Below are 12354 nucleotides of genomic sequence, written 5' to 3' on the forward strand. Positions count from 1 at the left end.
ACGGAATGAAATGCCCAAAATATTAAACTGCTGATGAAAATAAAATGAACATTCATCCGCATAAGAGAAGTCAGAAATTATCGTTTATTATTTACTTATACCGGTACTTATTGCTAGCAAAACAGAACGGTTTACATAAAAGAAAAATTTAAAACATATAAAAACACTCATAATATCTAGGAAATCCAATAATTGATAGGAAAGCACAGCAAATCAAACGTACAATAATTAGTAACAAACTAGTAATCCTGAATAACCACACGCTTAACATGTATCATAATTCAAGCTATAAGATTGACATCTGTTTCCTAAATTTCTTTTTTCCTTTATTCTGCATTGTCATTAAATGTATTTTGAATAAGGTATGTTTTTAGGGCTTTTCGGAAACAAATGTGTGTATCTTCAAGTCTTAGTAGTTTTGGCAGAGAAGAGTGCACCCAGCCGAATTGCCATTTTGGGGTGCTCTTCTATTTCCACTGTCCTCCCACTCATCGCCCCCTTTTTTTAATGGGCAAAAAGGGTAGCAGCCCTTTGCCCCTTATATAAGAGAGCCCATAATGCATGGCCGTTTGTGGTTGAACGTGCTAAATACTTTAATTGATATGAACCCGATAGCCATGAAAGAAAGGTTCTGGGGGTGTGCTTTGAAGGGTACCATGAGGAATATTTTCAAAGCACTTAGCCTTCCAAAGTTCCATAGGTTTCTGTGGAACTTTGGAAGGCTAAGTGCTTTGAAAATATGCCTCTATGTGACCTTATCTTAGTTTCCCCTGCTAGAAGGGAAAACCTGCCACACATTTTTCCCTTTCTAAAATTACATAAGAGAAAACAGCATCTTCTCTCCTCCTCTAAACTCGCTGCCTGCTCCTCTGATCCCATTCTCACCCATCTGCTCAGCTCTATCCCCCCTACTGTCATCCCTTATATCTGTCATATCCTCAATCTTTCACTTTCCATTGCAACTGCTTCTGATGCCTTCAAACATGCTGTGGCTACTCTACTGCTCAAAAAAACCTTCACTGGACCCTACCTGCATTTCCAGCCGTTGTCCCATCTCCCCAGTCCTTTCCTAATCAAGCTACTCGAATGTGCTGTTCGCCGCCATTGTCTTGACTTACTTTCATCTCGAGCTATTCTCGATCCACTGCAGTGTTGCTTTCGGTTAATATATCTGGGTTTAAAAAAGGTTTGGACAAATTCCTGGAGGAAAAGTCCATAGTCTGCTATTAAGGCAGACATGGGAAGCAACTGCTTGGCCTGGGATTTGTAGTATGGAGTGTTGCCAAGATTTGGGTTTCTGCCAGGTACTTGTGACCTGGCTTGGCCATTGTCTGGAAAACAGGATACTGGGCTAGATGGACCATTGGTCTCACCCAGTATGGCTACTGTTATGTTCTTATGAATTCTACAGAAACAGCCCTTGCCAAATTCTCCATTGATCTGTTTTTGGCCAGATCTAAGGGTCTTTAATCAATCCTCATCCATCTTGACCTGTTTGCTACTTTTGACACAGATCACCACCTACTCCTTGATATGCTGTCCTTACTTGGATTTTGGAACTATGTTCTGTCATGGTTTTCTTCTTATTTCTCCCATCACACTTAATGTATACTGTACTGTATCCTCCTCCTCTACTATCTCACTATCAGTCGGTGTAGCTCAGGTGCAGTCTTGGGACCTGTTCTCTTTATATACTTGCTCCTTTGATACTCTGATTTCTTCCCATTGCTAGCTTGAAAGTACACCAGGACTTCCATAACAAATAGTTTAAGGCCTATGCGTATCGCATTAACACGTAAGCAGGGCCTGATTTTGTAAATTCCACTTGGTTCTCTTCCTATTGTGATAGAAATGTAAAAGGAAAATGTTTAACTGGTAGCTGACTATGGAAATCTTTGAGTTTGAGTGTCTGGAATGGATACAGCAGTTTGCATAATATTTATTCGTTTCCTTGTTTCCCAGAGTTCTGTGCAAATCACATTTGAAGAGAATCCACAGCTGCTACCCACTGCACAGATAGATCATGTGATCTGTGCTGACCAGTCTGAAAGCAGTATGGTAAGTAACCTTTCTGAGCGTGTATGTATGTAAAGTTGTTTTTTTTTTTTTAAATGTGTGTAGAATAGCACATCATGTTTGAAATGAGCACGTAGCCATGGGGGGCTAGGGTGAACTATGGCACTCTCTTACTGCGTGGTTGGTAGGGATTTGCAAGCCTGCAGTCCTCTAAAGGTGCCTAGGCCTGCCAAAAGTTTCTGTCTGCAATGACATGGACTAAAAGTGTCCACAGCAGTAGTGTAGCCAATGAGGCTTTAAAAGGAAGCAATGTGTATTCACCTTTTGAAAATGAGCATTTGCAAAGTGCATATGCTTAAAAAAAAAACCCCTCTGTACTTTTACATCTGATTTTTGGTCTGTGCAGGCCAAGAGGGGTTAAAACAGCATGCTTGCTTTTGAAAAGGTCAGATATATATATATATATATATATATATATATATATATATATATATATATATATATATATATATATATATACAGTTATATTCTCATCACCCCCACCCATGCTCTTTTTTTCACTGCAGCTGAAAGCATACACCCTGTGAAGGCCGCATATAACTTTTAGGCAGCAGGGAAGAGCCATTTTCAGCCAAGCCATTTTGTCTGGGTAAACTATTTTGAAATATTGTGTTCAGTGTTGCTTCAGTAATAATGGGTGCTACAGAACAAGGAATTTGGAAGAGAGAGGGTAGGTGTAAGTACTGAAGCAGCAGTAAGTATCATGAGTCAGGACTGTGGTGAACTGTTAAAGCTGTAGTAAGGGCCTTTTATACAATTTGCATCAAGGTTGAGCCAGTGGCGTAGCCAAGGGTGGGCCTGGATGGGCCCAGGACCACCCAGTAGCAGCACACCTATGATGTGGCTGGCAGGGATCCCTAAGCCTCACCAGCCAAAAACTCCCAACAACTGTCCCTCCTGCATACCTTGTAAATAGCAGATCTTCACCTGCAGCAAGCAGCAACTGATACATACTATTCGTACCAGCCCCACAGCCTTCCCTCTGATGTATTCCCACCTATGCGGAAACAGGAAGTTGCATCAGAGGGAAGGCTGTGGGGCCAACATGAGCAGTGTGTATATACTTGCTGCATGCATGGGAGGGAAGATGTTTGACAGACCAATGGCATGCAGGCGAGAGAGGGAGAGACCAAATCACTTGTGGGACAGGGCAAAGTTATTCTGCTCACCCATCCTGGGCCCAGGCCCACCCAAAATTGGGTGTCTGGCTATGCCCCTGAGTTGAGCTCTTAGAATACAATATGATTTTCCTGTTGGACAATGATACTTAGGGCAGCTGTCTTCCGAATATAACTCCTGTTGTGCCCTTGGAAAACTATCTATAGAATAAAGCCACTGTTTAACAGAGAGGTCTGCAGAAAGTTTTTGGAAGGCCTATGGCAGCCCAGCAGCATAAGTCAGTGTAAAAACTGCCATTTTGTTTTTCCCTTTCTAGAGGAAATCTGTCTTGCACATTCTTCTGTGGATTTATAGGTGAGGTATCAGTAAAAAATGTTTGCTCTGGATCTTTAGGACCTACAGGAATTGAAGTACTTTGTGGCAGAGGTAGAAAACCAGAAATAACTTCAGGTATGCCAGCCTTTTCCATGTCTCATAACTATCTGTACTTCATCTGTACCTTTCTCCACTTTAGGTGTTGTATTGCCAGCTGTCCATAGATGCCATGCACTTTCCTGTCACTGTTACCCAGCAGTCTCCAGCAGCTGTTTCCATGGACACCTACCAGGTCACTCTGATTGTACGACAGGCTCAGGTAATGAGCCCAGTGTACTGATTTCTCTTAAATGCTATCGGTCTAGTGTTGTGTTCAGGGTATGAGGTGCTGAGGCTGCAAGGGCTAGTAATTCCCTTATCTCTTATTTGTCCTATTTGTCTGTCCTAATTAGATTGTAAGCTCTGTCGAGCAGGGACTCTCTCTTCATGTTCAAGTGTACAGCGCTGTGTACATCTAGTAGTGCTATAGAAATAAGTAGTAGTAGTAGAAGAGTTGACTTCATTTGCTTCAGAGAGGAGAATTTTGCATGGCACTAGAGAAGAGTCATAGCTCTTGCATTTCTGTCTCAAACTTTTTTTTTTATAGAAAGGGGAGAGAGCTGAGGAAGTGACGTCACCGACGAAAATGGCTGCCTGAACGAGGAGCTCGGCGCCACTAAGCTTTAAAAACTATTTCTTGAGCAATCCAATATAACTTTTCATGACGGATTTTCGACACCTTCCTGCCTCAAACCTCCACTAAACATAAGGGATGGCAGACCGACGTCAGCGGGTGGTCAATCTACAGGATTTCGCCTTTCAACAGCGAGCGGACGGAAATGGAGGCAGAGGAGGGAATGCCTGATACACGTGCACTGGAGGCGCCATTGAAAGGCAAACGCCATCCCCTACAGCAGACACGATCCTGAGGACCCGATTCGAGCGATTGTGGCATCATTGAATGTGATCCAGTCTGAAATAAAAGCACTACGCAATGAAGTAGCAGTATTGGGGATGGACCTCCGGACTGAATTAGCTGAATTGGGCCAACGCCTAGCAGAAACGGAAAATGGTTTGGAGGTGCATCCTTCGGAGAGAGCTAATATTAACCAAAAATTGGAGGACAATAAAAGCAACACCAGATATCTTGTGGATAAGATGGAAGACCTGGAAAACAGAAATCTGAGATCTAACCTCCGGTTCCGAGGAATCCCAGAGGGGCCTGAATAATATGGATTGTGAACAAGTGGTCCAAAAAATAGCAGGGGCGCTCCTTTCAACGGACTCCTCCCCAGTAGATCCAGCAACCATCATGATAGATAGGGCTCACAGAGCATTGGGAGCTGCGATATATACATTTGGGTGTATCTATGCTCCCAGTGAGGAACAAGGTGTTTTATGGGAAGATCTGGGTCAAGTATTACTAAGAATAGGAACAGGGCATATACTTCTTGAGGGGCGACTTTAATCTCACCTTGGATCCTAGACAGGATAACAGTGCAGCGGAGGTTTTATATGCACAGAGCGCATATCACTCAAACAATTCTTGGCTCGCTGGGGTTTATTGGACTTATGGAGACGGGGACATCCCACGGAGAGGGATTTCACATATTATTCAGCTCACCACGGGCCCTACTCTTGTACAGATCTATGGTTGGGGGATGCTCATATATTAAGAGAGATGCAAGATGTACAGATACATGCCCGGGCCTGGTCAGACCATGCTCCGGTTGTCCTACAGTTTCAAGGGGGCATGGCCACTCGAGGCACTAGGTATTGGCGACTACATGAGGGGATATTACTAGAACCCCAAAACGCATCCACCATAGAGAAATACTTAAAAGAATATCTTGAACTGAATGACATGGGAGATGTGGACCCCATTATACTTTGGGAAGGCTTAAAATCAGTTCTGAGGGGCCGCATTATAGCACTGAGGATTTACGCATGTCCCTGCAGGAGCTACAATTGGCTGATATAGCTGACCAGCTAGAGAAAACCCGTCAGAAATATTTTTGAATTTGATTGCTGGCGCATAAAATCAAACAGCAGGCCCAACATAATTATATTTTTTCTATTCAGGGGAGTGATAGGGCAGTACTAACCAGCACAGAAGAGATACATGCACGCTTTTTGCAATTTTATGAAGCCCTGTACACACCCGACCAAACTCCTGCTGAACATGATAGAAACCTTTTTGGCTCATATACCTCTGCGGTCCTGTCTGAGGGAGAGACCGAACAACTGTCTAAACCTATAGAGTTGGAGGAAGTGCAATGGGCAATCAAGGGGCCCATCGGCTTGAGCGGGTGTTGCCTCGATTTAGTACACATTGATCAGGCAGGCTTTATAACTGGCAGGCAGACGTTTGATAACATACGGTCTTTGTTGTATATTATTCAGTGGGTCCATGAATATAATATTCCGTCATGTCTAGTGTCTATTGATGCGGAAAAAGCTTTTGACAGTCTATTGGCCTTTTTTGTTCTCGGTGCTCCAGAAAATGGGATTTCGGGGGCACTTCATGTCATGGCTCCGTCTACTATTTACAGACCCTTGTGAGTTGCATCGCGGTGCGCGACAGGGTTGTGCAGTTCCCCCCCTTCTCTTTACTCTCTCTATTGAGCCTTTGGTGCAATTAGTATGTGATACATCTAGCATTAGGGGAATCTCAAGAGGGGGTGGAATACAAGATTATGCTCTTCGCTGATGATGTCTTGATGACACTGACTGACCCTATGGAATTGCTGAAAGGGATCTCTGAGATCCTAACCCATTACGTAAAGGCCCCGGGCTTTAAAGTAAATATGACTAAATCAGAAATTCTAAATCTGAATTTGGATTCCCTTGAGGCCCAGTGGCTTCAGCAACAATTTCCCTTTCAGTGGGCACGGAAGTCTATCAAATACTTAGGTATCTAAGTGACAGCTCAGATAAAGGGACTATATCAAGCTAACTTCCCAACTAAACTTAATCAACTCCTGGCTGAGCTGGACCGCTGGGAGGGCCTAACACTTACCTAGATGGGTAGAATTCAGGCAGTTAAGATGATGGTGTTGCCTAAGCTTTTATACTTGTTCATGACACTTCCTCTTCCCATACCACAGGGCTTTTTCTGTCGACTGAATAGGAGAGTTTTTGCTTACATCTGGAAAAAGCGCCCACCCATGGTACAGAGGTCTATGCTATATCAGCCTAAGCTCAAGGGAGGCATGGGAGTACCCCACTTTGAGCTTTACTTTAAAGCAGCCCAGTTGCGTATACTAGCTGCAGCGGGACATGTTTATCCACTCCTACTCTAGCTGAGATAATATTTAGCCATCTCTGTGACCTCACTTGCAACTTTCTTCAAATCAATCACCTTACTTTCTAATTCTTCCTACTTTCTTACTCATCTATATGCTATAACTTGGCCTTACCCTTCACTACCAATTATAATGTTCTAGTACATATTGTGTTGTCATTGCAAGTAGCATACCATGCCATACTTTGTATTGTTCGAATATTTTTACTGCTCTAATTGCCTCCTGCTCATGTTTGATCTATTCTTACTGTAGACCGCCTTAAGTGAATTCCTTAAAAAATGCGGTAAATAAATCCTAATAAATAGCTGAATGGATGAGGGAAGGAATGACAAAAAATGGCTAGACTGGGATCAGCAGGGATTGGGTACTACTCCGGTTTGGGTGGCTCCCAGGAAGAGATCTGCTTCATGTGTCCCGGGTGTCATCCCCATTAGTGGGTTTTCCACTACAGACTTGGTATAAGGTTCAGAAGATGTTCTTTTCAAATAGACAGTACTATTTGTCCACAGCCATACAACATGCTCCCTCTTTTGAGCCAGGGCCTCAAGATCGTGTTTATAAAAGGTGGGCGGAGGGAGGCCTGCAGTTCCTGGGCCAGATATGGGTTGAGGGGAAATTTGTCCCTTTCGGGGACCTGAGGGAAGAATATGGCCTGCTTGCAAGAGAAGAATTTCAATACAGACAGGTTAGGGTCCTAATGCATCGCAAAGCAAAAGGAGATCTGGGCCTGCAAGAAACTCTAATAGAACAAGCCCTGCGGGTGGGAGGAGCTAAGGGAAGTATTTCTCAGATATACCTGGCCTTACTGCTAGCTAAATCCCCGCTGCACTGGTGTATCAGTAAATGGGAACTAGAGCTGGATACATCATTCACAGGGGAGCACTGGGAAAGCTCATTCAAGTATTTGTTTAAAGTATCTGTGGCTAGTAACCTGATTGAGAATGGCTTTAAGATTTTCTATCGATGGTATTACTCGCCATTGACATGGAAGATTTTTCCAGCAACGCTGGATGTGTGTTGAAGAGACTGTGGAGAACAGGGAACCTTTTTTCCACATGTGGTGGACTTGTCCAGTTGTACAGAATCAGTGGGTCTTGATACATAGTAACATAGTAGATGACGGCAGAATAAGACCTGCATGGTCCATCCAGTCTGCCCAACAAGATAAAGTCATATGTGCTACCTTTTGTGTATACCTTACCTTGATTTGTACCTGTCCTTTTCAGAGCACAGACCATATAAGTCTGCCCCCGCCTCCCACCACCGGCTCTGGCACTTGATACCCTACAAGATATACTGGGGAAGAAGTATCCACGACGGGCAGAATGCTGTCTGTTACATCACAAACCCACTTCAATTAATATATCTCAGCATAAATTTGCTATATTGTTGTTTACTGCCAGTAAATTGGTTATAGCACAGGCCTGGAAGCAGGCCTCTCTGCCTCCCCTGTCTCGTATCCTGCAAAAGCTAGATGGAATTTTCCAACTCTCCAAGCTTACAGCGGTACGACACGGACAGCTGGCCACATTTTATGACATTTGGAGGGTCTATGAACAGTGGTAGGTGGGACCAGATACCCCACCCAACTGATGGACAATTAACATGATTAGCACGATATACTTTGGAATGGATAGGCACTGACCGCTGTATTAAAGGGGAGGGTTGAAGTTCTGTTGTTTTGATGGCTGTAGTATTGGAATATTTCGAATGTATACTTGCAAGACTTAAATAAAACCGTTAAAAAAAAAAAAAAAAGAAAGAAAGGGGACAGAGCTGGGAAGGATTACTATGTCTGGGTTATAAGAACCCATAAATATGTAGTGAAGAACTAATACCATGGTGTCAGAATTCATACTTTATCCAATTACTGGTGGGGAAAAGACCTCAGATACCCAGCAGTGTTAAAAACAAACCCCAGTTGTTTTGATGCACTGCATAAATGGGTAAGGTATAAATCACTGATCTAAAACCACCACCATTCTTTTAAACAAATGCGAAATACAAAACATTTTGGTGTGTGTTCATAGTTCAATATTTTATTGAATAACCAAGGAAAAGGACAAATGAACAGCATACAGTTTATGTTCAACATTTCACATATTGGCCCTTTCTGACTGCTACCCTCCCCCTTCCTATCCAAATCAATCCACAATCCCCTCCCCCCCCTTCAGCAGAGAGACCCGAGTTCAAATATACAATAATGCCTAAGCAAAGCTTTCCGCCCTTTCCCCTGACTACCAAAGAAATACAAAAAAAAGATTAGCAAAGGCTGGCGCACTTGTACCCTTAACGGCACTCCAGCAAATCAGTACACAAGACAAAATCCCAGAATCCCACCCCAGCTCAGAAAAAAAAATGTATTGCTCAACCAGCAAACCCATGGCTTATACTGCACAAGGAACCCCCCTCCCCCCCTGAAACACAGACATGAGAGGGCATGAGACAGACAAAATAGGCCAGGAAGAGTTGGTGTGTATTCAAATAGGCAAACCAGCACTTATCATAAATCAACACATTGCAAAGAAGCAAGCTTTCAGCAAACTGACAAACAGCACTACATGATTTATGATTCCCTGAAGAGGCCATAGCGAAACGGGTCCCGTCAGGATCAGATACAGATATGTGCTGGTTTGCCTTTTTGAATACACACCAAAATGTTTGGGATTTTGCATTTGTTTAAAAAAATGATGGCGCTTTTTAGACTAGTGATTATACCTTACCAATTTTATGCAGCGCATTAAACTCATCAAAAAAATTGGGGTTTGTTTTTAACACTGCTGGGCATCTGAGGACCTTTCCCCACCAGTAATGAATTTTGACATTATGGTGTTGGTTCTTCACAACTTGTTTATATGTTGAGATAATACTGGTGTATAACCTTAATTCATCATGTTTGGTTATATTATGGGTTATAAGAACCACCATATCAAGGCTTAATCATCAGCCACTGAGCCAAGCCATCCTGTCTCTGTGGTGACACTACACAGCAGGCTCTCATCCACCTACAATCTTCTGGGAGAGATGTCCAAATGGTTTCTATCCAGCCCAAAATAAACTTATTGATAATTTTGCACACCAAGGTGTGGTGTGCATAAAGTAGGGCACCTGAGGTAGATGTTCCTCTAGGAATGTTGTTACTAAGGAGGGGGAGGGGGGCTGATTGGGTCATTAAAAGCAGTGCATGGCTGGCACTGTGATATCTGACTTGCTGATCAGCTCAGCAGGGTGTCATAACCCTGCGAAGATAAGGCAGATCTAAGCTTTTTATCTTTCCTAAGGACTTTGCAAAGAGGCCTATTTTCAGAGCACTTAGACTTACAAAGTTATATAGTAACCTATGGAAGAAGTCTAAGTGCTTTGAAAATGGACCCCTTTTATGCATATTTTCAATGCACTTAGCCTTCCAAAGTTCCATAGGTTTCTATGGAACTTTGGAAGGCTAAGTGCTTTGAAAATATGCCTCTTTGTGTCCCATGAGTGCATGGTGCCCTAACAGCACATTGATGATTTGCAAGCTGTACTCTGGGGGTTTATTCTATGTGACGGATATTTACAGTTATCTTTCAGATTTCTATCTCAAGACTTAACTGTTTCTTCTCTCTGTGTGTTCTCTATTTCTATGTCAGTGTAGCCCTTTATCCTGTCATTCCTTCCTCAGCTCTTCAGCTCTTTTTCCTTAATATATGTAACAACCTCTCTCTCTCATGACAAGGTGCTAAGATTTTTCTCTCCTTTTTTCTAGCTGGAGATAAGCTTGGAGGAGGTGCAGAATGAAGGGCTGCTAGTGTCCTGGACCTTCAGAGACAGACCAGACCTAACTCTGAATGTCATCCCAAAGCACCAACTACAGGAGGTGAGAAATTTTACGTATTGTGTGGCACCTTGAGTCTCATTGATTGGGCAGATAGAAATTGAACGGATGGATAATGCTGACCTGGGATTAATTAGCTATGTTCTGACATAGAAGAAACTTCTTTTGAATGTGCAAGGGTAACGCAAAAGGAATAGGTCACATGCTGGTAAGTATGCCAAATTGGAGTAGAATAGCCATTGCCTTGCCATGGAAGAGTTCACAACTTTGCCATATTGAGTTTCTGTTTCATTTACTTTGCTTGGTTCCTTTCTGCTTTTTTGTTGCTTTTTAGGTGAAAAATGGGACAGTGGATTTATCCCTTATCCAGAATTTAATTGAAGACACTGTGGTCAGCATTCAGCCAGCCATGATAGTGAATTTAAAAGCATGCACTGGAGGAATGGTAAGGAACAGGCTCCATATCTTCCTTCTACTGCCCCCTCCCCATCTCACCCTTAGCCTTCCTTTCATATTGACACAATTCCTGTCATGGTTTGAGCCACCTTCACAATGACTGCAGAAGAGGAAGTGGGTGATCAGAAATGTAACTAGGGTCTCAGTATTGCAAGCAATGTCTAAATATAGTAACATAGTAGATGACGGCAGAAAAAGACCTGCACAGTCCATCCAGTCTGCCCAACAAGACAACTCATGTGTGCTACTTTTGTGTATACCCTACTTTGATTTGTACCTGTGCTCTTCAGGGCACAGACCGTATAAGTCTGCCCAGCACTATCCCCGCCTCCCAACCACCAGCCCCAGCACAGACCGTATAAGTCTGCCCAGCACTAGCCCCGCCTCCCAACCACCGGCTCTGGCATAGACCGTATAAGTCTGCCCAGCACTATCCCCGCCTCCCACCACCGGCTCTGGCACAGACCGTATAAGTCTGCCCAGCGCTATCCCTGCCTCCCAACCTCCAGTCCCGCCTCCCACCACTGGCTCTGGCACAGACCATATAAGTCTACCCCGCACTATCCCCGCCTCCCAACCTCCAGTCCCGCCTCCCACCACTGGCTCTGGCACAGACCATATAAGTCTGCCCCGCACTATCCCTGCCTCCCAACCTCCAGTCCCGCCTCCCACTACCGGCTCTGCTATCCAATCTCGGTTAAGCTCCTGAGGATCCTTCTGATCTGAAGTCCCTGGTGTGTGTCTCATTGCCTTTCTCTATCCAAAAGGTTTCATGTGACAGGCTTCTCAAAGGGTCTCCATCTAGCATTCCATCCTTCTCAGCCGGCACACTGGTGCTGCGACAGCTACGAGTGCAAGATATGCCCCCCTTGGAGAAAGGAGGTGAGACAGTGTGTGAGTTTACAATGGTAAATTATTCTTGTAGTCTCATCTTTTTGTGGTGGTCTGAGTTGGTTGGATAATTCATATTGTCAAGAAAGAAATCATTTAATGAGGAATAAAGGAAGAAATATGTGAGCTTAATTGGGTATTTTTAATTGCAGAATTTCTGCAGGTATCATAATATACACCCTGTACTGGAATCCAGCTACAGCACCAAGATTAACACCCTTACTCTTGTGAAAGGGTCTTGCATTAGCTGGTCATATAAAAGACAGCACCTATAGCACTAAACCAATGTCCTTGTGCAATGTCATGGAAGAGTGAGACAAACACTCTGCTGGGACATTA

The 12354-nt window shown here is 43.5% G+C and overlaps 1 protein-coding gene across 1 annotated transcript in view; it reads left to right on the top strand.

Moving 5' to 3' along the window:
• The window catches only part of C2CD2L (C2CD2 like), a 61850-nt gene that overhangs the window by 23176 nt on the left and 26320 nt on the right, over window positions 1-12354 (top strand). Inside the window, exons 2-6 of the mRNA XM_030220458.1 lie at window positions 1963-2058; window positions 3710-3829; window positions 10600-10710; window positions 11003-11113; window positions 11892-12006. Coding sequence (XP_030076318.1) covers window positions 1963-2058; window positions 3710-3829; window positions 10600-10710; window positions 11003-11113; window positions 11892-12006 — 553 coding nt within the window. The remainder of the gene's footprint in view (window positions 1-1962; window positions 2059-3709; window positions 3830-10599; window positions 10711-11002; window positions 11114-11891; window positions 12007-12354) is intronic.

Source organism: Microcaecilia unicolor, chromosome 12 (genome assembly GCF_901765095.1).
Source record: "Microcaecilia unicolor chromosome 12, aMicUni1.1, whole genome shotgun sequence".
Classification (NCBI taxonomy): Eukaryota; Metazoa; Chordata; class Amphibia; order Gymnophiona; family Siphonopidae; genus Microcaecilia; species Microcaecilia unicolor.